This window comes from Dendropsophus ebraccatus, chromosome 14, assembly GCF_027789765.1.
Source record: "Dendropsophus ebraccatus isolate aDenEbr1 chromosome 14, aDenEbr1.pat, whole genome shotgun sequence".
Classification (NCBI taxonomy): Eukaryota; Metazoa; Chordata; class Amphibia; order Anura; family Hylidae; genus Dendropsophus; species Dendropsophus ebraccatus.
In genome coordinates this window covers 30,102,550-30,127,981 of record NC_091467.1, presented here as the reverse complement: position 1 = coordinate 30,127,981, position 25,432 = coordinate 30,102,550, and the positions used below count along the sequence as shown (strand labels likewise).

At 43.6% G+C, this 25,432-nt stretch overlaps 1 protein-coding gene across 3 annotated transcripts in view; it reads left to right on the top strand.

Annotated features, from left to right (window-relative positions):
- Positions 1-25,219, top strand: part of FAM171A2 (family with sequence similarity 171 member A2) — a 33,378-nt gene extending 8,159 nt beyond the window's left edge. Inside the window, exons 2-9 of one of the 3 annotated variants that reach the window (XM_069951634.1) lie at positions 9,253-9,489; positions 13,185-13,277; positions 18,485-18,649; positions 21,490-21,666; positions 21,748-21,864; positions 22,005-22,128; positions 22,285-23,657; positions 23,768-25,219. In XM_069951634.1, coding sequence (XP_069807735.1) covers positions 9,253-9,489; positions 13,185-13,277; positions 18,485-18,649; positions 21,490-21,666; positions 21,748-21,864; positions 22,005-22,128; positions 22,285-23,657; positions 23,768-23,817 — 2,336 coding nt within the window. In that variant the 3' untranslated portion in view covers positions 23,818-25,219. Of the gene's footprint in view, positions 1-9,252; positions 9,490-13,184; positions 13,278-18,484; positions 18,650-21,489; positions 21,667-21,747; positions 21,865-22,004; positions 22,129-22,284 lie in introns of all 3 variants that reach the window. The other 2 variants (XM_069951633.1, XM_069951632.1) reach the window with 2 other exon arrangements.
- Positions 25,220-25,432: the final 213 nt, after the last annotated feature.

Here is a 25,432-nt window from a genome sequence, read left to right as displayed (position 1 = left end):
AGGCTTCTGCTGTATGTGGCTATGTTTGGACTGCAGCCAGTCTTGTATGGATATGTTGGTGGTGTAGAGAACAGTCTTCTGCTGTATGTGGCTATGTTTGGACTGCAGCCAGTCTTGTATGGATATGTTGGTGGTGTAGGGACCAGGCTTCTGCTGTATGTGGCTATGTTTGGACTGCAGCCAGTCTTGTATGGATATGTTGGTGGTGTAGGGACCAGGCTTCTGCTGTATGTGGCTATGTTGGACTGCAGCCAGTCTTGTATGGATATGTTGGTGGTGTAGGGACCAGGCTTCTGCTGTATGTGGCTATCTTTGGCCTGTAGACAGTCCTGACACATTCAAGTGAACGCAGGTAGGAAGTGACATATTGCTTTTCCTATGTGTATGTACATTGCAGGAAGTCCCCCGGGGCATGTGCTTTGTGTTACTTGGTAGCTGGGGATCTCCTTACATTGATAAACAGAGATGCTTTGTGAGTATGAGACGCCTTGGCTCTTCTGCGTTATTTCTGTAAGATTTCCTCTTCTAACACAAAGTATATTGTGTGCAGCGACTCTGGCCGGCTCCCAGGCCACAAGTTACTCATCAGAATTATCTCCGGCCATCTCATTTCCTTACTCCTTTTATGTTCTTTCCCTTTTTATTGTGTCTTCCTTTTGGATGTATCCACAGTTACTATATCTGTGGCTCGACAGGCTTTACTGTTATATCTATGGCTGTCCATAGGAAATATTTCTACAATTAAAGCATTGCTTTCCAACCTGTGGCTCTCCCACTGTCATAAAACTTCAACACCCATGCTGCCCGGACAACCGAAACTTGATGGGATTTGAGGTTTTGCAACAGTGGGAAATGCGGCTTACTTAAAGGGATATTCCCATCTCAGCTAATATAGTTATAGTGTTAGGACCCGTCAAGTTAAAGGGGTACTTTGGGCAGGAGTCTTTTTGTTTTCACTATGGCCTGGAAGGGGGGAAGTGTATGAAAGCAACAATGTCCACTGGGGCCCCCATCACTACTGCCTGCTCAGCCATTCAGTGGCTGTAGTGGGGTCCTACCTCTGCCAATAAATGGCTGAGTGGGCTTAAAACATCACGTCTCAAGCTCAGTCTCTAGGACTAGGAAGCGACCGTAGACTGAAGCAGTGTGATGCAGACCCCTGCGCTGGAACTGGGGAAGTGGATGTTGTTGCTTTTATCTACCCGCTCCGGCCATAGTGGAAAAAAGGCCTTTCCCCCCGGAGTACCCCTTTAAATATTTTTGCAAATACATTCATTTACACAGCTCATTGTCTAGGTTACTGACCGTCACTCTGCTTTATAAGCAGTGGTCTGACTGGTGTATATTGCCATAGAAAGTGTAAAGTGAAACTGGCTCAGTTGCCCCTAGCAACCAATCAGATTCCACCTTTCATTTTCCAAAGAGTCTGTGAAAAATGAAAAGTGGAATCTGATTGGTTGCTAGGGGCAACTGAGCCAGTTTCACTTTACACCATGTTTGATAAATCTCCCCCTTAATCTTTTGGTTCTGAATATTTATGTACATTAAGTGCTGCTGCATGATGTACGGATGCAGCAGAGCTGAGTTTGTCCTGTGTCGCTGTAAACGCAACATAACTTATTTTCATTAATATACTAAGATTTACCCTCTGCTGAAATGAGAGTGATCACATATAATCCTAATAGTGAATGATATTAGTCCGGTAGATCCTTGTCCGTTCCCCAGTCCTAGCCCAGACCTGCCTTGTCCCTGCAGTGTCAGAGCTGATCTCCTTCAGCATGGCTCCCTCGGTCCTCCTTCTATAATGTTGTGTCTCCTTGTCTACCCGGCCCCCCTCCGCCATTTCTTTACCTAATTGTGAGTCTAGCGGATGTGAATGAGGTCGTTACCAGGACAACGGGAGCCGTCCGACATCCCATTCACAAGTGCTGAATACCGGGAGACTGTCCCAAGATCTGTCACACTGCGTGTACCCAAATACAGGATAAAAGGAACGTCCTGCAAGATATAGGGGGCGTTATATGGAGTAATAGGAGGAGATATAGGGGGTTATATGGAGTAATAGGAGGAGATATAGGGGAGGTATATGGAGTAATAGGAGGAGATATAGGGGAGGGTATATGGAGTAATAGGAGGAGATATAGGGGGTTATATGGAGTAATAGGAGGAGATATAGGGGAGGTTATATAAAGTAATAGGAGGAGATATAGGGGAGGGTATATGGAGTAATAGGAGGAGATATAGGGGGTTATATGGAGTAATAGGAGGAGATATAGGGAGGGTATATGGAGTAATAGGAGGTGATATAGGGAGGGTATATGGAGTAATAGGAGGAGATATAGGGGAGGTTATATGGAGTAATAGGAGGAGATATAGGGAGGTTATATGGAGTAATAGGAGGAAATATAGGGGAGGGTATATGGAGTAATAGGAGGAGATATAGGGGAGGATATATGGAGTAATAGAAGGAGATATAGGGGAGGGTATATGGAGTAATAGGAGGAGATATAGGGAGGGTATATGGAGTAATAGGAGGAGATATAGGGGAGGGTATATGGAGTAATAGGAGGAGATATAGGGGAGGATATATGGAGTAATAGGAGGAGATATAGGGAGGTTATATGGAGTAATAGGAGGAGATATAGGGGAGGGTATATGGAGTAATAGGAGGAGATATAGGGGGTTATATGGAGTAATAGGAGGAGATATAGGGGAGGTATATGGAGTAATAGGAGGAGATATAGGGGAGGGTATATGGAGTAATAGGAGGAGATATAGGGGGTTATATGGAGTAATAGGAGGAGATATAGGGGAGGGTATATGGAGTAATAGGAGGAGATATATGAGAGGGTATATGGAGTAATAGGAGGAGATATAGGGGGCGTTATATGGAGTAATAGGAGGAGATATAGGGGGTTATATGGAGTAATAGGAGGAGATATAGGGAGGGTATATGGAGTAATAGGAGGAAATATAGGGAAGTTATATGGAGTTAAAGGAGAAGATATAGGGGGGTTATATGGAGTAATATGAGGAGATATAGGGAGGTTATATGGAGTAATAGGAGGAAATATAGGGGAGGGTATATGGAGTAATAGGAGGAGATATAGGGGAGGTTATATGGAGTAATAGAGGGAGATATAGGGGAGGTTATATGGAGTAATAGGAGGAAATATAGGGAAGTTATATGGAGTTAAAGGAGAAGATATAGGGGGGTTATATGGAGTAATAGGAGGAGATATAGGGGAGGTTATATGGAGTAATAGGAGGAGATATAGGGGAGGGTATATGGAGTAATAGGAGGAGATATAGGAGAGTATATATGGAGTAATAGGAGGTGATATAGGGGAGGTTATATGGAGTAATAGGAGGAGATATAGGGGAGGATATATGGAGTAATAGGAGGAGATATAGGGAGGTTATATGGAGTAATAGGAGGAGATATAGGGAGGTTATATGGAGTAATAGGAGGAGATATAGGGGAGGATATATGGAGTAATAGGAGGAGATATAGGGAGGGTATATGGAGTAATAGGAGGAAATATAGGGAAGTTATATGGAGTTAAAGGAGAAGATATAGGGGGGTTATATGGAGTAATAGGAGGAGATATAGGAGGTTATATGGAGTAATAGGAGGAGATATAGGGGAGAGTATATGGAGTAATAGGAGGTGATATAGGGGAGGTTATATGGAGTAATAGGAGGAGATATAGGGGAGGGTATATGGAGAAATAGGAGGAGATATAGGAGAATATATGGAGTAATAAGAGGAGATATAGGGGAGGTTATATGGAATAATAGGAGGAGATATAGGGGAGGGTATATGGAGTAATAGGAGGAGATATAGGGGAGGGTATATGGAGTAATAGGAGGAGATATAGGGGAGGGTATATGGAGTAATAGGAGGAGATATAGGGGGAGGTTATATGGAGTAATAGGAGGAGATATAGGGAGGTTATATGGAGTAATAGGAGGAGATATAGGAGGGTATATGGAGTAATAGGAGGAGATATAGGGGAGAGTATATGGAGTAATAGGAGAAGATATAGGGGAGGTTATATGGAGTAATAGAAGGAGATATAGGGGGAGGTTATATGGAGTAATAGGAGGAGATATAGGGAGGTTATATGGATTAATAGGAGGAGATATGGGGGAGGTTACATGGAGTAATAGGAGATATAGGGAGGTTATATGGAGTAATAGGAGGAGATATAGGGGAGGGTATATGGAGTAATAGGAGGAGATATAGGGGAGGTTATATGGAGTAATAGGAGGAGATATAGTGGAGGGTATATGGAGTAATAGGAGGAGATATAGTGGAGGGTATATGGAGTAATAGGAGGAGATATAGGGGAGGGTATATGGAGTAATAGAAGGAGATATAGGGCGAGGTTATATGGAGTAATAGGAGGAGATATAGGGGAGGTTACATGGAGTAATAGGAGGAGATATAGTGGAGGGTATATGGAGTAATAGGAGGAGATATAGTGGAGGGTATATGGAGTAATAGGAGGAGATATAGGGGAGGGTATATGGAGTAATAGAAGGAGATATAGGGCGAGGTTATATGGAGTAATAGGAGGAGATATAGGGGAGGTTACATGGAGTAATAGGAGATATAGGGAGGTTATATGGAGTAATAGGAGGAGATATAGGGGAGGTTATATGGAGTAATAGGAGGAGATATAGGGGAGGGTATATGGAGTAATAGGAGGAGATATAGGGGGTATATGGAGTAATAGGAGGAGATATAGGGAGGATATATGGAGTAATAGGAGATATAGGGGAGGATATATGGAGTAATAGAAGGAAATATAGGGGAGGGTATATGGAGTAATAGGAGGAGATATAGGGGAGGTTATATGGAGTAATAGAGGGAGATATAGGGGAGGTTATATGGAGTAATAAAAGGAGATATAGGGGAGGTTATATGGAGTAATAGGAGGAGATATAGGGGGGGTTATATGGAGTAATAGAGGGAGATATAGGGGAGGTTATATGGAGTAATAGGAGGAGATATAGGGGAGGATATATGGAGTAATAGAGGGAGATATAGGGGAGGTTATATGGAGTAATAGGAGGAGATATAGGGGAGGGTATATGGAGTAATAGGAGGAAATATAGGTAAGTTATATGGAGTTAAAGGAGAATATATAGGGGGTTATATGGAGTAATAGGAGGAGATATAGGGGAGGTTATATGGAGTAATAGGAGGAGATATAGGGGAGGTTATATGGAGTAATAGAGGGAGATATAGGGGAGGTTATATGGAGTAATAGGAGGAGATATAGGGGAGGGTATATGGAGTAATAGGAGGAGATATAGGGGAGGTTATATGGAGTAATAGGAGGAGATATAGGGGAGGGTATATGGAGTAATAGGAGGAAATATAGGGGAGGGTATATGGAGTAATAGGAGGAGATATAGGGGAGGTTATATGGAGTAATAGAGGGAGATATAGGGGAGGTTATATGGAGAAATAGGAGGAGATATAGGGGAGTTTATATGGAGTAATAGGAGGAGATATAGGGGAGGGTATATGGAGTAATAGGAGGAAATATAGGGGAGGGTATATGGAGTAATAGGAGGAGATATAGGGGAGGGTATATGGAGTAATAGGAGGAGATATAGGGGAGGGTATATGGAGTAATAGGAGGAGATATGGTGGGTTATATGAAATTATTAAATTTATTACAATGAGGGGGGTATTTGTTATTATGGACAAATAATACTGTAGAATAACGTTTCTAGGGTTAATATTTGCTGCTGCTTCTGTAGTGTCTCAGCTTTCCATGTGACTGCTCTGAGTAATTCTTTAGGCCCTTTGAAGGAGAGCACACGCATTCAGCTTCAGATGGGGATTATAGGCCACCCTTGTGGAATTGTGTTTGCCAATAAAGTTCTTTAGCTGGCCTCACACTGACCAATGCTGCGTTATATAGGGAGTGATATTCTCTTAACGGCTGCGGTCAGAATGAGATGTTAATCAACTTATTTTTATGCGGTCATACTTTTATGTGCTGTCTGTATCACTCACTATGTAGAGAGATGTTTAGTTCTGCCCATAGATTGGCAAGTAAAGTAAAACTTTCAGCAATGGAGTAATGCAGGACTTTGGTTTAGTCTTTAACCCCTTAGCGACCCATGATGTACCTGGTACGTCATGGTGCCGCGGGGGGAGTTCAAAGAGGGGGTGCCGCCGGGACCCTGCTCTCAATGGCGCTGCTCCCGGCTGATATCAAACCTGACAGCTGCATTTAGAGGCTTTTCTAGCACGTCCCTGGTGTCTAGTGGAACGGATCTTCCCCCGCGATGCTATTGGGGGGTGGGGGTGGGTATCCATTTATCTGGCCGGGACTCAGCGTCGCAATGATGCCGAACCTGGCTCGGCAATACATTTCACTGGCCTGCAGCAGGCCAGTGCAATGTATGACCGATCTAATGGATCTTTGCTGTGTATATACACAGCATTGATCTCTAGGAGAGATCAGTGCTGTGTATATACAAGTTCCCCCTTTTTATAAATATAAATAAATAAACATATTTAGTATCACCCTACGCGTAATCGCCCAAACTATTAATTAATCCCATTCCTGATCTGGCACGGTAAATTGCGTCAGTGCAAAAAAATTCTAAAATGCAAAATTGCGCATTTTTGGTTGCATCAAATCCAGAAAAAAATGTAATAAAAAGCGATCAAAAAGTCTTATATGCGCAACCAAGGTACCGATAGAAAGAACACATCATGGCGCAAGAAATGACACCTCACACAGCCCCATAGGACAAAGGATAAAAGCGCTATAAGCCTGGGAATGGAGCCATTTTAAGGAACGTATATTTGTTAACAATGGTTTGAATTTTTTCCAAGCCATCACATAAAATTAAAGTTATACATGTTACATATCGTTGTAATCGTAACGACTTGAGGAACATATATAACAAGTCAGTTTTACCCCAGGGTGAATAGCGTAAACATGAAACTCCCTGAAATAAAAACAAATTCCTTTTTTTTTTTCAATTCGACAGCGCAAATTATTTTTTTCCGGTTTCGCAGCATATTTTATGGGAAAATTCAGCCTGTCATTGCAAAGTACAATTGGTGTCGCAAAAAATATGGGCTCATGTGGGTCTCTAGGTGAAAAAATGCAAGTGCTATGGACTTTTAAACATAAAGTGCAAAAACGAAAATTGGCTTTGACCTTAAGGGGTTAAGGCCATTCCTTGAGAGGAAATGTCATTCACTGAGTAACTGTACACAGTGTTATGGGAATTTAGCAATTAACAGTAACAAAATTCCAAGTTTGGAAGGTAAAATAGATAAGTAGAAAATAATGTGCACTAGAGAGGTTTTCTATGAGGATTTGCTCCTGCTCTGGACTGTTCCTGACATGGACAGAGATGGCAGCAGGGAGCACCTTGTCAGACTGGAAAGAATACATCACTTCCTGCAGGGCATACAGCAGCTTATAAGTACTGGAAGACTTTCGATTTTAAAAAGTAAATTACAAATTTGAATAACGCTCAATCAAATCAACACCAGTTGATTTGAAAACTTTTCTTTTTCACCTGAGTACCTCTTTTACCATCTTGTTTCTGCCATGCCATAATCTTCTATAACTCTGCTCATACCTAATACTTTTCTAACAAGCCGGTAGATAATAAATCCAGTGTAAAATTGGAAGTATAGGAGAAATTCAGATGTGGTGACAAGTAGACACTGATCATAGGAGCTTACAGTCTATAAGGAAAACAATAAGAAGTTGTTAAGGCAGCAATGAAACGGCAGACACATAGGCCGTGTTATAAGACTGTAGGGAGAGAGTTAGGGTCCTTTTTAGGGCTACAGATAACAAGTATTGATCCTGATGATCGATCAATTATGTGACCCTTTAAATCCATCATTAATTGCCACACTTTCCCTGTTTACAATGCTTTATTGGCTGTATAAGAGTCAAAGGGACTAAGCTAATGAATTATATGGCTCTATATTACTGAGGAATTGAGAGGTTGCTTTATGCTCAGGTAACATGGCGCAAGGGATGAATATACTGTTCTTGCACATGGGTCCTCTATTGTCTTTGTCCACCCCTGGCTTATATGTAGTACTTGGGCATAAAGCCATTGTTCCCCATCATTCCTTCCACCAGGCACCTGATAGCACAGGGATATAAGACGGTAGTTAAAGGAGGATTCCGGGAAAAATGAACTTGTTCCCCTATCTACAGGATAGGGCAAAAGTAGGAGATTTCAGAGGGGGTCCTACCCCTAAACCCCCGGTGATCTCCGTATCAGACTTTACCAGCTCTGTTATGAATTGAACCCCAGGGTCGGCATGCGACCTGCAGCTCTATTCATTCCTATAGAGCAATGGAAAGTGCCAAGCACAGCGCTCTTCTGGCATACTCGGCTCTTTCCGACACTGCATAGAAATTAATAGAGCCGTGAGTCACATGCCGACCCAGGGCTCTCTTCATAACAGAGCCAGCGGGGTCCGATACGGAGGTCACCGGGGTGTTCAGAGGGTAGACACATCCCCCCCCCCCCCCCCCCCGATTTTTCCTTATTTTCCCCTATCCTGTAGATAGGGGAAAGTCCATTTTTCCCAGAATACCCCTTTAATGCTGATTGCTAAGATTCCCAGTGGGGGAACACTTTAAAAGGAACCCATTACCTTGAAAGTCCTACCCATGCTATTAACATCATTATGGAGCAGAAGGAGCTCTCTGATATTTATATCTTTATGAGAAAAGATTCTATGTAACTTGTAATTTATTGATTGAAATCTCTGAGGTTTCCATGATGACGAGTCCAGTTCATTGAGTGACACCGCCCACTGGACTCCTTATCACAAAATGATCAGGGATTTCAATTAACATGTTACAAGTTATACTGAATCTTTTCCCACAAAGAGATATATCAATCTTCCTGCTTTATAACATGATAGTGGTAGCATAGATAGCATTGTCTTTGTGACAGGTTCCCTTTAAGATCTGCTTATTGTATAGGAAAACTTTAAACAAGTAAAGATTCTTCAGAATGAATTAGTGTTGACTATACTAGAAGTTTCCCTTTAAGAATGTGTTTTGTTAATATTATAGTACAGGGCACTATGCTCTCCATGTCATGAGTATGTGTATTGTACATAAAAGTGGGGTTAAAATATCTATCTATCAGTATACTGTAATGATCTACTATATGTCATTGTGTTTTCCTTGGTGCACCCATCTAAGCTTATATCTGTATCCTTGGCAGAAGTCAACATAAAAGTCCAGGTGTACGAGAATGGAGACCTGTCGCCCCTGGCATCGGCTGTGGTGGAGATATTTGGGAATCAGAGTGGTCTGGCTTCTGGAGTCACCGATCAGGATGGAATGGCCGTGCTGGGCATCAGCTACAGACTGGGGACCTGGGTTCTTGTTACTGCTAGCAAGAGAGGCTACGTGACCAACTCTGTGCCCTGGCGTGTGGATAGACTTCCACGTAAGGATTGTGAGACATACCATATGTATGTGTATATGTGTGTGTGATGTCGAGTTTAGTGTTATGTGCTCTGGTGGAAATCGTTGGGTAATATATCACTGGGTATATAGTGCTGAAGAAGCAAACTACTATAAGCAGGTACACCTGCCTGGGTTCTAGCATGGTGAATTATTCCCATCTGTACACAGGATTATGCTGATTCTGTTCAGATTTGCTGGCATTGTAGTCATTGTATAGCTGCTAAATCTGTATGCGGCACAGTGAGCTCTCTAGTGCTATAATGGTTCCAGAACTACAGTAGCACGACAAAGTAAGTGAACCTGGCATTCTACATCTACTAGCACACGGTCCGATTGTTATGTAATAGATAAACCCTATAATAACATATAGACACTTAGGCTGCTTCAAATGTTTGTGATATATGGTCCATGTTCCGGATGTATATCACGGACTGAACTCGTCACCTCTTACGGGACTCCCTGCATCATAATTCATTATGATGCAATGAGCTCCAAACAGCTAAAGTACTATGCAACTGAACCGACATGGCTTTGTCAGTACAGTAGCATAGTGCTTGAACCTTATATAATGGACATGTGAATGCAGCCTCTTTTGTACAGCATATTTTGTAAACATCCAACATGCAGGGAGAAAAGAAATGCAGGGTGAACCCTTGGCTATAGTAACCTGTGGATCCCCCCTTTGCAGCAATCATCTCCACCAAATGTTTCCTGTAGCCAAAAATAAAATGAATAAAACATTGAGGATGAATTTTGGACCTTGCTCCCTGCACATGTGTTTCAGTTCACATGAAGCAGTCTGTATGGAAAATAACAGATTTGTCAGGAACCAGGCTTTGTATGTCAATATTTAATGGGAAAAGTACCTGTGAAACCCACACTTCCAATCTCATCTCCTTAATTGAAACACCTTTTTGCCAATTATCTCTCGGAGACATAATTAACGCAGAGATTGCGCTGCACTGTGGATGTTTACTCGGTGTGCTCAATGAAAGACATCAACGTTTCAGTTGTCTGTGTGTTAGGGCTCTATTACACGGAGCGATAATCTGCAGAATCAGGCCGATTCGGCAGATTATCACTCTGCGTAATGAAGACAATGATAAGCCGAAGAGTCAAAAAATCGTCAGCCGCTGACCGTGCATCAATACATGTAACAGCACATGTAATGTACACAGCGACAGCTGATGACACTAGAAGGAGATTAATAAAGTTTATACTTACATGTCCAGGCTCCCTGGTGTCCTGCAGCCTTTACCCTGTGTTTCCTGCTCCCCTCAGCTGCCCATGACACTTTTGGCCCCGTCCCTGTACTAACAGGCTGCTCAGCCAATCAGTGTCAGCGGGGCTGTCCAGTCTCAGCTAGTGATTGGTTGAGCAGCTTGTCACCGAAGAGACGGGGCCAAAAGTGCCAGAGGTGGCCGAGGGGAGCAGGAAACATGGGGTAAAGGCTGCAGGACACTGGGGGAGCATGGGTAAGTATCAATTTTATTATTTTCTACGTGAAAGCAAGGGCTGCACGGACATCGCTAATGATATATATACAGCCCTTGCTACACGATCATCAAGCCGTGTTCGTGCCAGCGATCAGCTGAGTGGAAAATGCCTGCTCGTCAGCTGATGGATTTTATCGCCGGTCAAAAAGTCCAGTTGTTACCAGCCGCATATTTCAAACAGGGAATGTGCGGCCTATAACAATGAGAATTAATAGCTATACAAACCATACAGTGATCGTTTGTGCGGCCTGGCCTTGCAGTTTCTCTTGTCTTGTAAAGGTCCTGCAAGTAAGCGCTGATCGGCACTTCTTAGTGTCCACGGCCCCATATCGGACTGTGTGAAAGGACATCAAAACCAAAGTGAGGAGCCATTTTTGGGAAAACAACAGTATACTTGATACTATAAGTTTAGAGCTCTCTGTGCTCAGACTCTATATGAGTCTTCTCTCTGCTCATAAGGCTGACCTCTGTGACCCTCCTAGTTCTCACATACTTTCTCCAGCATCCTGGGTGGACTGGGGGGCTACATGCCGGCATCTGCTGTTAGTTTAATATTGGAAAGCTTATTTTGCCACCTGTCCTCACTGGTCACATATAGGGAAATTCCTGGCAGGCCTGGTCACAGCTGTGCTGGGGAGTGGTCGCCGTGACCTGCCAAGTGGTGTGGGCGGAAATCATCTTTAGCGTCTCAGTTCATTGAGGCATATTGTGTCTCATACCTCACACACTTTTAGTCACATGACTGCATCCACTCTGCATAGTCCATATCCTATTTTTCTCACGGTCATGATATCAGAGGAGAGTAGATGCTAAATCCATAGGAGTCTTGCCTAGTTCCCCATTTATATTCATGCTGCTATATAATACAGCTTTTTTAAATGTCTTTTATGTTAAGCTCTGTCTCTTTACCATTGTTACTTAGCTGTTTTATCTCCCTTCCCCCATTCTGGCAGGATGTATCTTGTTTCCTGTCTCTTATCCAAGGTCACAAAAACACAAAAAGGGGAAAAAAATGTTGTCAAAAATTTCCTTTATCCATCTCCTGGTCTTTTCTTCCTGAAAGCAGACGCTCCTCCAAGTTGTATTACTTTTCCTGTGCTTCCCATCTTCCATAACATCTCAACAAATAGAATACCCTGCATGGCCTGTATGAGTGGCTTATATCACTTAATAATAGTATAACTTCATTCAAATAAATGTATACTTTTTGCTTTATATGCCACGTTCCTGTTGAGTGTCTTCAGTAAGGGGCGACACAGGCACCTCTGCTGCCACCAATGTTCATGTCTGGAACTGCAGCGCTGTTGAAACAGAGCAAACCCCCAAGAATTGCCTCTAATGGTCCCTTTACACAGATCGATAATTTGCCCAATCGAACATTTAACGATTTTGAAGTAACGATGTAACGATCAGCATTTAGACTTAACGATAAATTGATTGAAAAAGTTGCTATTGCGATCGTTTTAAGATCTTTTAAGCCCATCTCACACATAGGGTGAATCGGTGAAAGACTGTTTACATGAAGCAATCTGCTAATTTTCAGCGAACGACCAACGATGACTTTAGAACATGTTAAAAGATCACGATGAACGATTATCGTGAAAATTTGAACGATTATCGCTCCGTGTAAAGGGACCATGAAGTTCCAAACTGTGTTCAAAAAGTACAACACATTCCTTTAGGAGCTACACAAATTGGGTTTCGCATAGTCAACTAAACCGCACACAGGTTCACCATGGGCATAAGCTGGCATGGTATCAACCATATCACTATTGCAGGGGTAGGGAAGCTTGGCCCTCCAGCTGTTGCAAAACTACAACTCCCATCATGCCTGGACAGCCTTGGCTAAAGCTTTTACCCTCCTGAATCACCAGAAGCAGAGATCAGTAAGAAATGTCCATGTAGATCAGTGGTCTCCAGCCTGTAATTCTCCAACCCAATGGGTGGGAAACTACAACTCCCATCATTCTGCAGCTGTCAGCGCATGCTGAGGATGGTAGTTTCTCACCAGCTTGAGGGCTACAGTGAGAGACCACTGATGTAGATAAACCCCAAAAAGCATAGAAAATGAGCATCCCGAAGCGATAAGATTAAGAGAAGGGTTTCCTGTTAGATCTTACCAGGAGCCATCTAGACCCGTCCACCATTTATTTCCGTCTGTTGCTCACATGATGCATTTCTTTTGCAGTGTACGCCTCTGTTAGCCTGTACCTGGTTCCTGAGCGGCCGGCCACACTCATCCTCTATGAAGACGTTGTGCAGATTCTCCTGGGATCACCAGGTACTACAACATTATTTTGTTTTTCTGTAATGACTAAAAAAGCAGAAGCAGCTTATGTACCGTGATCCAGTTCAGACTTCTATACATAAGTGACCTGTCTGTTCAGATGAGACACGAAAAGCCCAAATCAGCAGCACAACTTTAACGTCACTTTGTATGGCCATTACGATTGTGTCCTCTGTGGCACGTACACTGTGATGCCAATGTGTATGTCCATTGACTTCAGTGACCCAAGTGTGGTCAGCTAGTGACTATATTCTGGCATGTATACTGTGATGCCAATGCATATGTCCATTGACTTCAGTGACCCGAGTGTGGTCAGCTAGTGACTATATTGTAGTAATTTCCCGGGGAAAAAAATAAAATATATATATATATATATATATATATATACACACACACATTATATTTATATATGTATTTTGAGTTGGAGTCTAAAACCTTCAGAAAATGATCAGAACATAGCTAACTATATACAGGTCAGGGGGGCTAACGCCTGTTCATGCGCATATGCATTGGCTTTCCATTTTGAGAGATTGCCAACATATACATGCCTAGGATGGCAAAGACGTGATGTGAACACACAGCCTAAGTTGTGGTTTACCAGCCTTGTCTACCTATGTAGTGCAGGGTGAATGGGAAGAGGTGCCTCAACACTACAAACAGCCTTAAAGTATCTTCTCTTTAAAGGGGTTATCCAGCGAAAATATTTTTCTTTCAAATCAAATGTTTTCAAAAAGTTATATATATTTGTAATTTGCTTCTATTTAAAAATTTCCAGTCTTCCCATACTTATTAGCTGCTGTATGTCCTGCATGAAGTGGTGTATTCTTTCCAGTCTGACACACTGCTCTCTGCTGCCACCTCTGTCCATGTTAGGAACTGTCCAGAGCAGGAGAGGTTTTCTATGGGGATTAGTTACTGCTCCTGGACAGTTCCTGACATGGACAGAGGTGGCAGCAGAGAGCGCTGTGTCAGACTGAAAAGAATACACCAGGGATACTCAACAACTTTTAGTAAAGGTCCACTTACCGGGGTCTATTGTTAGGTGAAGGTCCGAGCTGAACATCAGTAGTGAAAGTAGTTTCACAAACGTCGTTAAACTATTTACATACAGAATTGATGCTTATTAGTGGGAAAACTGGCATTGTTTTCTCTAACACCAGCCCTTATATAGTCCCCCTGTGAACACCCCCAGCTGTATATAGCCCCCCTGTGCGCTCCCCCAGTTGTATATAGCCCCCCTGTGCGCTCACTCAGTAGTATATAACTCCCATGTGCCCTCCCACAGTAGTATATAGCTGCCCATTTTCTGCTCCCCAGTAGTATATAGACCCCCTGTGTGCCCCCCCTACCATATAGCCCCCCCCGTACGTTCCCCCAGTAGTATATAAGACCCCCTTTGAGCTTCCCCCTGTTTGTATAGAGACCCCCTATGTGCTCTCCCCATTTGTATAGAGACCCCCTGTGTGCTCCCCCTGTTTGTATTGAGACCCCCTGTGTGCTCCCCCCATTTATAAAGACCCCTGCTGTTTGCTCCCCAGTAATATATAGCCCCCCTGTGCTCCTTTTCCCTTTTAGCATATAACATAAAAAAACAAACACTTATACTCACCTGGGTCCAGGCATCTCCTCTTCTCTTCACTCTTGTCGCCACACTGCAGAAGTCACAAGAGGCCGCTCTCCCCTTGTCCTGGCGCCGACGCAGTGATGTCACTCGAGCGCTGACACTAGAGACAGAGAGCGGCCTCTTGTGACCGCTGCAGCCACAAGAGTGACAGACAGGGAGGGAGGAGATAGCCTTGTTACGAGCGCTCATAGTTACTGTGTAAAGGAGAGCAGCGCAGCTCAGTATACAGGTATACTGAGCTGCAGCCGGGGTCCAGACAGCTGGCCTCCAGTTGAGGATCCCTGGAATACACCATTTCCTGCAGGGCATACAGCAACTTATAAACATGGGAAGACTTGTGATTTTTAAATAGAAGTAAATTACAAATCTGTATAACTTTCTGAAATCAGTCGATTTGAAAGAAAAAGACTTTTGCCAGATAACCCCTTTACACCTTTCTTATTATTGTATTTGTTAAGGGTCCTTTTAGACAATGAGATCTTTTGCCGTCCTCGGCCACAACAGTCAGGTAGATCGGCGCTTCCTCTGCAAAATTAGTTGCGATCATTCCACATGTTGGAAGAAAGCATGTGATGTTGCAAAGACACTGTGCAAGTGTAGTTTCGCCTGCATGTGATGATTAGAACTGAGACCCACCCGCCATGTCTCAGAAGAGGGGGTGGAGTGAAAATTTTTCAGCGCCAGAGAGCAAGGCAGTGCTGCATTGTTTGACCAATTGCTGTCAAATGTGTGTCTGCTAGTCACAGAAGTAATCCAGGATTAGAGAGAAAAAAAAAAAACAGCTGCTTTCTTCTAAAAACAGCACCACACCTGTCCTTTACGTTATGTGTGATGTTACAACTTCACCTAATGGTGCGTTTACACAGGCAGATTTATCTACATAGTAACATAGTAACATAGTAAATAAGGTTGAAAGAAGACAAGAGTCCATCAGGTTCAACCTAGGAAAATCCTACTGTGTTGATCCAGGAAGGCGAAAAACCCCTATGGGGCAGAAGACAAACGCCCCACCACAGGGAGAAACTCCCCCCCCCCTCCCCCGACTGCAATGGCAACCAGAACAATCCCCGGATCAACGTATCACCAGAAATCTAATGCCCATAACTTGTAATATTATATTTTTCAAGAAAATCATCCAGGCCTCCCTTGAACTTATTTAATGAATCGGCCATGACAACATCATGTGGCAGAGAGTTCCACAGTCTTACCGCTCGTACAGTAAAGAACCCGCGTCTATGCTGATGATGAAATCTTCTTTCCTCTAGACGTAGAGGATGCCCCCTTGTTATGGTTACAGTCCTAGGAGTAAAAAGACCACTACAAAGATCTCTGTACTGTCCATTCATATATTTGTACATTGTGATCAGATCGCCCCTAAGACGTCTTTTTTCTAGCGTAAATAACCCCAAGCGTGATAACCTGTCCTGGTTCTGTAACCCACCCATTCCCTTAATGGCCTTTGTTGCCCTCCTCTGCACCCGCTCTAGTTCACCTATGTCCTTCTTATATACCGGTGCCCAAAACTGTACACAGTATTCCATGTGTGGTCTGACCAGTGATTTATAAAGAGGCAAAACTATGTTCTCATCTTTAGCATCTATACCTCTTTTGATGCACCCCATTATTTTATTAGCCTTGGCAGCTGCTGCCTGGCACTGATCACTAAAGTTGAGTTTACTGTCCACCAATACCCCCAGGTCCTTTTCGGAAGTAGTTTTACCCAGTGTTTTATTATTTAGCACATAACTGTACTTATTATTTCTATGGCCCAAATGCATAACCTTACATTTATCCACATTAAACTTCATTTGCCATTTCTCCACCCAAGCCTCTAGCTTCTCCAAATCCCTCTGTAATATGATATTATCCTCCTCTGTACTGATTACTTTACCCAGTTTAGTATCATCTGCAAAAATGGAGATTCTACTCTGTAGCCCCTCTACAAGATCATTAATAAAAATATTAAAAAGAAGTGGACCCAACACTGACCCCTGTGGTACCCCACTAGTAACTAAAACCCAATCTGAATATGTTCCATCAATGACCACCCTCTGTTTTCTATCACACAACCAGTTACTTACCCATTTGCATATGTTTTCCCCGAGTCCCAGTATCCTCATTTTGTAGACCAACCTTTCATGCGGCACAGTATCAAATGCCTTTGAAAAGTCCAGATACACAACATCCACAGCCTCCCCCAGGTCCAGTCTATAACTTACCTCTTCATAGAAGCCGATCAGATTAGTCTGACAGGATCGATCCCTCATAAATCCATGCTGGTGCTGCGTCATAAGATTATTTTCATTAAGATACTCCAGTATAGCATCTCTTACAATCCCCTCAAATACTTTACCTACTATAGATGTTAGACTTACAGGCCTGTAGTTTCCAGGATCACTCCTTGACCCCTTCTTGAATATTGGTACCACATTAGCTATGCGCCAGTCCTGTGGAAGAATCCCTGTCGTAATAGAATCTTTAAATCTGACAGATTTTGGAAGCCAAAACCAGGAATGGATTTGAAAAGAGGATAAATCTCAGTCTTTCCTTTATGACCCGTTCCCTGTTCATGGTCTGTTCCAGGCTTTGGCTTAAAAAATCTGTCAGATAAATCTGCCTGTGTAAACGCACCATTATTCACTTCAATGGAATTGAGTTGCAATACCACAATTGAACAAGGGTGGCGCTGTTTTTTAAAGCAAAACAGCTATTACAAAAAAATTCCCTCCTATTGGTGAGGGTCTGACCTCTGGAACTTCCACCAGTTGTGAGAATAAAGGGGGAAGTGGTGGCAGATGTCTTCCCTGCACATCAGCGTTCCTGGCCCCTATTACTGTACAGGGAACTGCAGCAGCCGAATGATGACTCCGGGGGCTGCTGTACAGGGAATAAAGGGGAGGCGGCGTTACACCAGCACTGTGCTCTCTACATTCTCATGGTTGTTTGGGGGTCACAGAGATCAGACCCCTACCAGTCATAAAGTGGTTGTATATACCAGTGGCCTGCAATCACTCTATGAGATGGGAATACCCCCTTGTAAACCTACAATGACTTTTCCACTATTAAAGTAATGATCCACCTGAACAATCTCTGACTGGTCACATGTTTATAAAGACAGTGTAATAAATGGATGTTATCCCTTTAATTTGGCGGCTTTGTGTATTGTTATCTATAGAACTGGTGGCCGGCTCAGGCTAAGTGGATTGGCAGCTGCCCTGCTGGTAATGCCTTCACTTGTTTATATAACTGTTAGAGAGCAGAGAGCAGACACGGGAGCGGCAGAAGTAGCTGATCTCAAGTAACCTCTGCCCTTCTTTACAAGACTTTGTTCACATTGTACAATTTCTCAAAGCACATGTGATTATTGTTTTATATGTAGAACATACAGTGTAGGGTATGCAGAAAAGCCATGCGCCAAGTGCACGCTAAATTACTGTATGTTACTGCTGGTGTGACGGCATTTAGAGAACATGGAGACACTGCTAAGTAGATAGAAAGCTGTGCACCCGGCACCTCACCTGATAGAATAAAAATGTTGTTTTAATTGATCGAGCTATTCCCTTGTCTGTCTTTGCAGGCGTCCGCAGTCAGCCCTTGGTCCAGTTCCAGAGGAAGTCTGCCCGCTTGCCCCGGTCCTCCACCTATAACCAGCTATCCTCTTCCCTCACTACCGCTAACAACCTCCACCAGATGAGAGGATTCCCAGCCTTTATTGGAGCTGATCCTGATGCCAGCAATGGGGGTAGGAATGGGGGGGAGGGGAGGTTACAGGACTGCTGCAATGCTAAAATGTTAGTTTTTCTATCACTTTACCTATTTATTTAAAACCTGTTACTTATAGGCTGTTTATGCTTTACTAGAAATTCTGGGTAGAAGGATGTACAAAGCAGCTCCCTGATGCCACCTTTAAACTACCCTTGAAAGGTGGCTTTGGACAGCTGCTTTGCATATCCTTCCCAGAACTGTGCCTTTATGACACTCTCCTTTGGTTCCACAGTGATAAGCCTCTCTGCAGCCAGATAGCCCCCTGCTCTGTACTGGTGAGGGGCAAGAACCCTGGAAAAGCTGCCTAAAGATGGAGTTTTTGGCCAAGGCTTTTAAAGGGGAACTCCGGCAAAGTTTTTTTTCTTTTTTAAATCACCTGGTGTCTGATTTAAAATCTCAAATCCAGTACTTATCAGCTGCTGTATGTCCTGCAGGAAGTGGTGTATTCTTTCCAGTCTGACACAGTGCTCTCTACTGCCACCTCTGTCCATGTTAGGAACTGTCTAGTGCAGGAGAGGTTTTCTATGGGAATTCACTCCTCCTCTGGACAGTTCCTGTCACGGACAAAGGTGGCAGCAAAGAGCACTCAAAAGAACACACACCACTTCTAGTACTTATCATGTGCTGTATGTCCTGCAGGAAAACTTGAGATTTTTAAATAGAAGTACATTTCAAATCTATATAACTTTCTGACACTGTTGATTTGAAAAAAAATAAAATAAAAAATAAAAATCAATAGAGTACTCCTTTAAAGGGGTTATCCAGCACTACAAAAACATGCCCACTTTCCCCCTACTGTTGTCTCCAGTTTGGGTGTGGTTTTGAAACTCAGTTCCATTGAAGTAAATGGAGCTTAATTGCAAACCACACCTGAACTAGAGACAACAGTAGGGGGAAAAGCGGCCATGTTTTTGTAACGTGCAGGGAAAGCTACTTCCAAAAGGTGGTGGTAGAGAGCTGCAGCACATATCCTTTCACAGTACACAGGTCACTAAAACCCTATTAGGTTGCCCTTTACTGCAAGAATGTTGAATATTATGTTCTTAATAATATATACTTCCCTTGGATATGTGTTAAATTATAAATGAAAGATATGAGCTAAATTTTACATGACGCCTATGGTTAATAAGATATCATTTTCTTCTCCCCCACTGTGATGATGGAGGCGCCCTCATAATCCTAGATTATACATTCCATATAAGAACCAATATCCCAGTCTGAATGTCCTTGTCCAGTTTAGTCTATGTATATATATATATATATAGTCTTCTCCTCTGTAGCAGTGCCCGGGAATGTCATTCACAGTGCTGCTCATGAGAAGCCTGTTGTGAGCCCAGGGAGATGGTTTAATGTTCACAGAATTAATAATTTATAGTGTCTTCATATTTGCAGCACTTTGCAGTTTATAAGGAATAATTGCAGCATAATCTCATTCAGGGCCCAGATGCTGAAACCTTCCAGTCTGCGGGGAGTCTTGTAAGCAGCGCACAGCAGAAAAGATCGCTCTCTGCTGTCTCATAACATATTTTGTGGTTGTTGGAAACAGATATTCAGCCACATAGATATTTCTATTACATTGACATAAAATATTATTGACTGGGCTTTTTACTTAAAGGGGTTATTCAGGATTAGAAAAACATAGCTGCTTTTTTGAAAAAAAAAAATTTAAATAGCAAGAGCGCCACTTTTGTCCTCAGTTTGTGTGTGGTATTACAGCTCAGGTCCATTAAAGTGAATGGACATGAGTTGTAATACCACACATAACTTGGGAACGGTATAATACGCTTTCTGGAGGAAAGAGGCTATGTTTTTCTAATTCTGGATAACCTCTTAAACACTTCCATCCTCTATACTCAAGGTTTCCTTAATGGTGCCTTCACACACACCGGATCGGCACCGGATTTCTGTGGATCCAGTGCCAGTTCATCCCTATGAGAATACATACAGCAGGATTGACATCCCGCTGCAAGTATGTAAGTTAACCCCCTGCCGGAGCATACATCGCCTGCTCCGCATTCCGGCTTGCTTCGGGGGTTCCCGGTGTCTGCCCGTCCCTCTCAGCCAATCAGTGCGCTTCCCCCACCGCAGCCACTGATTGGCTGAGCGGGAAGCCCAGCCGAGGACCCCCTGAGCAAGCCGGAGCAGGTAATGTTTGCTCTGGCCGGCGGGGGGGATTAACTTACATACTCGAAGCAGGATGTCAATCCCGCTGTATGTATTCTCATAGGGATGAACCGGCACTGGATCCGCAGTGGATTTCGTGAAATCCGCTGGGGATCCGGTGTGTGTGAAGGCACCCTAAAAGGGTCTCTTCAAGATTTTTCTTATTGCTGGCATATCTTAAATATGAGCCATTAATGTCCAATCAGTGGGGTCCCAACCCCTGGCATCCTTCTGACCAGCTGTTTAAAGGTGGTTCTTTGAGGATTTTTCTTTTTTTTTTTTTATAATCTAGCCTTAAGATAGGTCATAAAAAATGATTTTTGGGGGGTCTAACTCCTGACACCCTTACTGGTCAGCTGCTGATTACCATCACCTCCTACCAGGCACAGCTCCATACACTGGGTAGTGGCTCTACCTGGTATTGTAGTTCATCTCATTCACTACAGTGGGACAAACAAGAGTAGTGGGGACTATAATGTATAGTTGTGAATGCTGTATACTGAGCCTGCTATCCAGCTGGAAAGGACTTGAGGAAGTGAGTCCTGTTTGTCAGCCGCCATCTTTGCATTACAGTATTAATACAGTTCACTTGATAACTATTTCTTAGGTTCCTTCCTCACTATTGTTGTCTTCTTTCTTTGTGCTTATAACCAGGTAACTCCAGCTGGGTAGAGCTGCTTCCTGTTGCTGCAGTGAGCGTCCATCTCTTTACCGGGAATGGGTCTGAAGTTCATCTAACTGGCCCCGCCCAGCTGTCTCTTCCCATCCCCGCGGACAGCGGTCTCACACCTTCCAGCAGTATCCCTGCCTGGAAATTTGAGCCAAAGACCGGTAGGTGAAAATCCAATATACAGTATATCTATTTTATTGTTGTCCTTACTGCTTAAGCTACATATTTACTGTCCCTTTAAGGTTTGTGGCTGCGTGCTGGTATGGGTGTAGTGCGAAGAGATGGACAGCAGCTGTACTGGTCATTTTCCTACCCAAAACTGGGTTACTGGGCAGCAGCAATCCCATCTACTGGACGTGGTAAGTCCTTCTTTCTCCTTCTAGGTGAATTAGTGTTATTTTCGAATCTTCCTTTATTCTTATGCTCTTATCAGTTATTGGGCCTGGATGTGGTTGGATATCAGTCTCATGAGGTCTCTTACCCTGTGATCTTTTCTCAGGTATGCTGTCGCTTATGAGCAGCGTGGACATTGCTGGGTACCATACTATCTTCCTGCTCTCCATTCTGGGTGCTCTTGCACTCCTGGTCCTCATACTCCTCTGCCTATTAATATATTACTGCAGGTAAAATCTCACCCGTCTGCTTTACACCATTTACTGATTCCCAGTGTATTGCAGTTTCTCTGCTCCTGAGCATTTTCCACTTGTATGCTTCCTTTCATTATCTTGTGGCATACACATCAGCCCTTTTCTCACTGTCTATTTTTATTTTTTGTACAGGAGGCGATGCCTGAAACCAAGACAACAGCATCACAAGCTGCAGCTGTCAGGCCTAAATGAACCCAAACGGGACCAGGCCACCTCGACCTCCCACCTTAACCTTATCAGTACCAGCCACTTGGACTCCACCTCCACAGCAGACAGTGACCTCCGAACTCCAGTTCTGCGCTCTGCCTTTTCTTCTCGAGAGGACTTTTGTAAGTCTGGTGGACGTTCCTCCATCCAACATTCTACAGATACTCTCCCACTAAGACCAGGCTCTAGAGACGAATACCCATTAAAATCTGCTCGCTCTGGGGACTTGCTGGATTCAGAAGATATGAAAAGAGGTTATGGCACTGGTGGGAAAGGGCAACAAAGAAGGCGAGGAAGGGGGGGAGGCAGAGATCCTCCTCCATCCCCTCCTCCACTTCCTCCACCCTTTAAGCATGTGATTGGGGACTCAAAGCCACCTGACTATTTGATGACACAGTCGGCAGACCCATTATCCCGCCCAACATCTCTGACGCAACCTGGGCAACTAATATTTTGTGGATCCATTGATCATATGAAGGAAGGAGGGTACAGACATGCAATGCCCACCTTGGTCATTCCAGCTCATTATGTAAGATTATCATCAGAAGAAAATCCCGGCGGCCAAGGCGACGAGCAGTCAGAAAGTGAATCCAGCCAAGTATTACACGCGCATCACTTTGCTCCTCAAGATCATGTCCAACGCCAGCAATTGCTTCAGCAAGGTCACAACTACCCACAAGGGGCATCTACTGGCTCCTCACAGGACCAAGACGGGAAAGGCTGGAGCAATCACTCTTCACAAATGAGTGGTTCGGTCACCATTCCTGTAGTTTTCAATGAGTCCACAATGGCACAACTGAATGGAGAACTTCAAGCTTTGACTGAGAAGAAACTTTTAGAACTTGGAGTCAAGCCTCACCCAAGGGCCTGGTTTGTGTCACTAGATGGACGTTCTAATGCACAGGTGCGTCATTCCTATATTGACCTGCAGGCTGGAGACAAGACACGTAGTAATGATGCCAGTCTGGACTCTGGTGTCGATGTCAATGAGATTAAAGTGAAACCCGGGCTAGAGGAAGGTAGAGGTGGGAGGTCACAACATCAGCCTTCTAGCTTGACCTACTCCAAATTGGTCTTTGCTGAAGAAGGTGAACAGAGCCTGAGTGAGAGTCGGACTGCTGGTGGCTGCTCCCCAGAAGACAGCTCGCTCACCCCACTTCTCGATGAGGCCTCTGAGACCTGCCCAGTCTCAAACAGGAGAGGGCGCAGCAGAGGCGATAGTTCCCGCAGCAGCACCAGTGAACTAAGAAGGGATTCTATGACCAGCCCGGATGAGGACCTTAATGACCAATCTGAAGGTGGGGATGACCAAGATAAGAAGAGCCCCTGGCAAAAGAGAGAGGAGAGACCACTGATGGTGTTTAATGTAAAATAATGAGGGATTTCTCAATTCTCATTCTGTGTATAGGATATACCCCTCAAAGGACTTCGGGGAGAAAACGCAGGGATATCCCTTGAATCCGAAGCCTGGGGCTTGGAGAGTGACAACACCCTGCCCCCAACTCTCCCCTATCTTCGAGGCACAGCCCCAGCATTGGAGAGATTCCTGCGTGTAAGGCCAGAGGCACCGTGATAATAGATATCTACAGACACCATGTACACACATGCACCTACACATCACATACATACATACATGTATACACTACACACTCAGATGTAATATTTACATAGCAAAACACCAGAGCTTAGTGGTCCCCCTGTGACCTGAGAGTCTATGACACTGCACAGTGAGACTCTCAGTGGGACCAGTCTCCTCCTGTTGGGCGAGACAAGATTTTTGGATTGGATATGTACCCTTGATTCTTCTTTCCATTCCTGTTAACCTAGTGATACAAGGACAACAGGTGCAGGTTCGGTCGGCTCTGAATCGACGTTGGCTCGGTCATCATCATCATTGCTGCGGAGATGGTCTTGGCACCCGTGCAGCAGGGTATGCAAAGCCCAGTAGACACATGACATCTCTCAGTAGCTTGAACATTGTGGTCCTAGTGTTTTGTTTGTGTAAGGTGTGTGAAACATCATAGCTTGCAATGCATTTTGGTCCTTCAAGTTCTCATGTAGGGAGCCATGCAACTCCACTTTTTTTTTTTTTTTCTCTTTTCTACCTAAATGGCTCCACTCTTCACTGCATTGTGGCTCCATCCACCCCTTACCATGGAGACCAAGGCTACCTGCCATAATGCATTAAAATCCTTGTAACTCTCAGTCCTATAACATGCCTGGCAATGCATTGTACTCATTGTGACCCTGCCCTTCCCCCACTACATCTCAATATCCGCCAATAATGTGTAATGCATCCCGGTCAACATAGTATTAATATATTATAGGAATACCATGTTCCTCCCTTTTTGCAATGCATTATGGTCTTTGGAACCAGATGTTTTTAAGGGTATTTAGATTTATCTCATGATGCATTCCGGCACATGTGGTTACGTTCCTTCACAGGGAAGTGATTTGTATTACAACAAGCCAATCCCTTGAAGTTTCCCAAGGAGAACAGCACAAGAAAAGTGTATTTGTCATGTTGAACTATTACTGCCGTTTCCTACAAACATTACTAATAAAACGTGAAAGAAAAGCTAACAGTGTAAGTCAGTGAAGTTATAACAAACACCTCTTCTCTATGAGGATTAGAGCATACCCTCGTCTAGAACCCTCATCTGTATATGGGCACAACCACACAACCTCTTTCTTTGGCTGTTTTTTTTGTAGGCTGTCATTTTGTGGGTAAATAATTTAAATAACGGCCAAAGGGAGACATTGTGTGGTCGTGGCCGATCGGTGGCTTCCTGAAACCATGTAGAGCATGTAGGGAATTGTAGTTTTACAGCAGCCATAGGTTGGGAAATGTTGGATTAGAGCAACCCCCCCCCCCTTCGCCATAATATACATTTTCCCCGACCAAGCTTAGCAATGAGTGAAAATTGCGCAGCCAGCTGGCCTACTCCAGTGTTAACAATCCAAAGTATTGTGTTGGTGTTACGATAGTCTATCTACTAATTGTGACTTGTTAATATGTTCCGGATCAGACTAATGACAGAATTTTGTCTTTGTAGAGCTATATATATGGCCG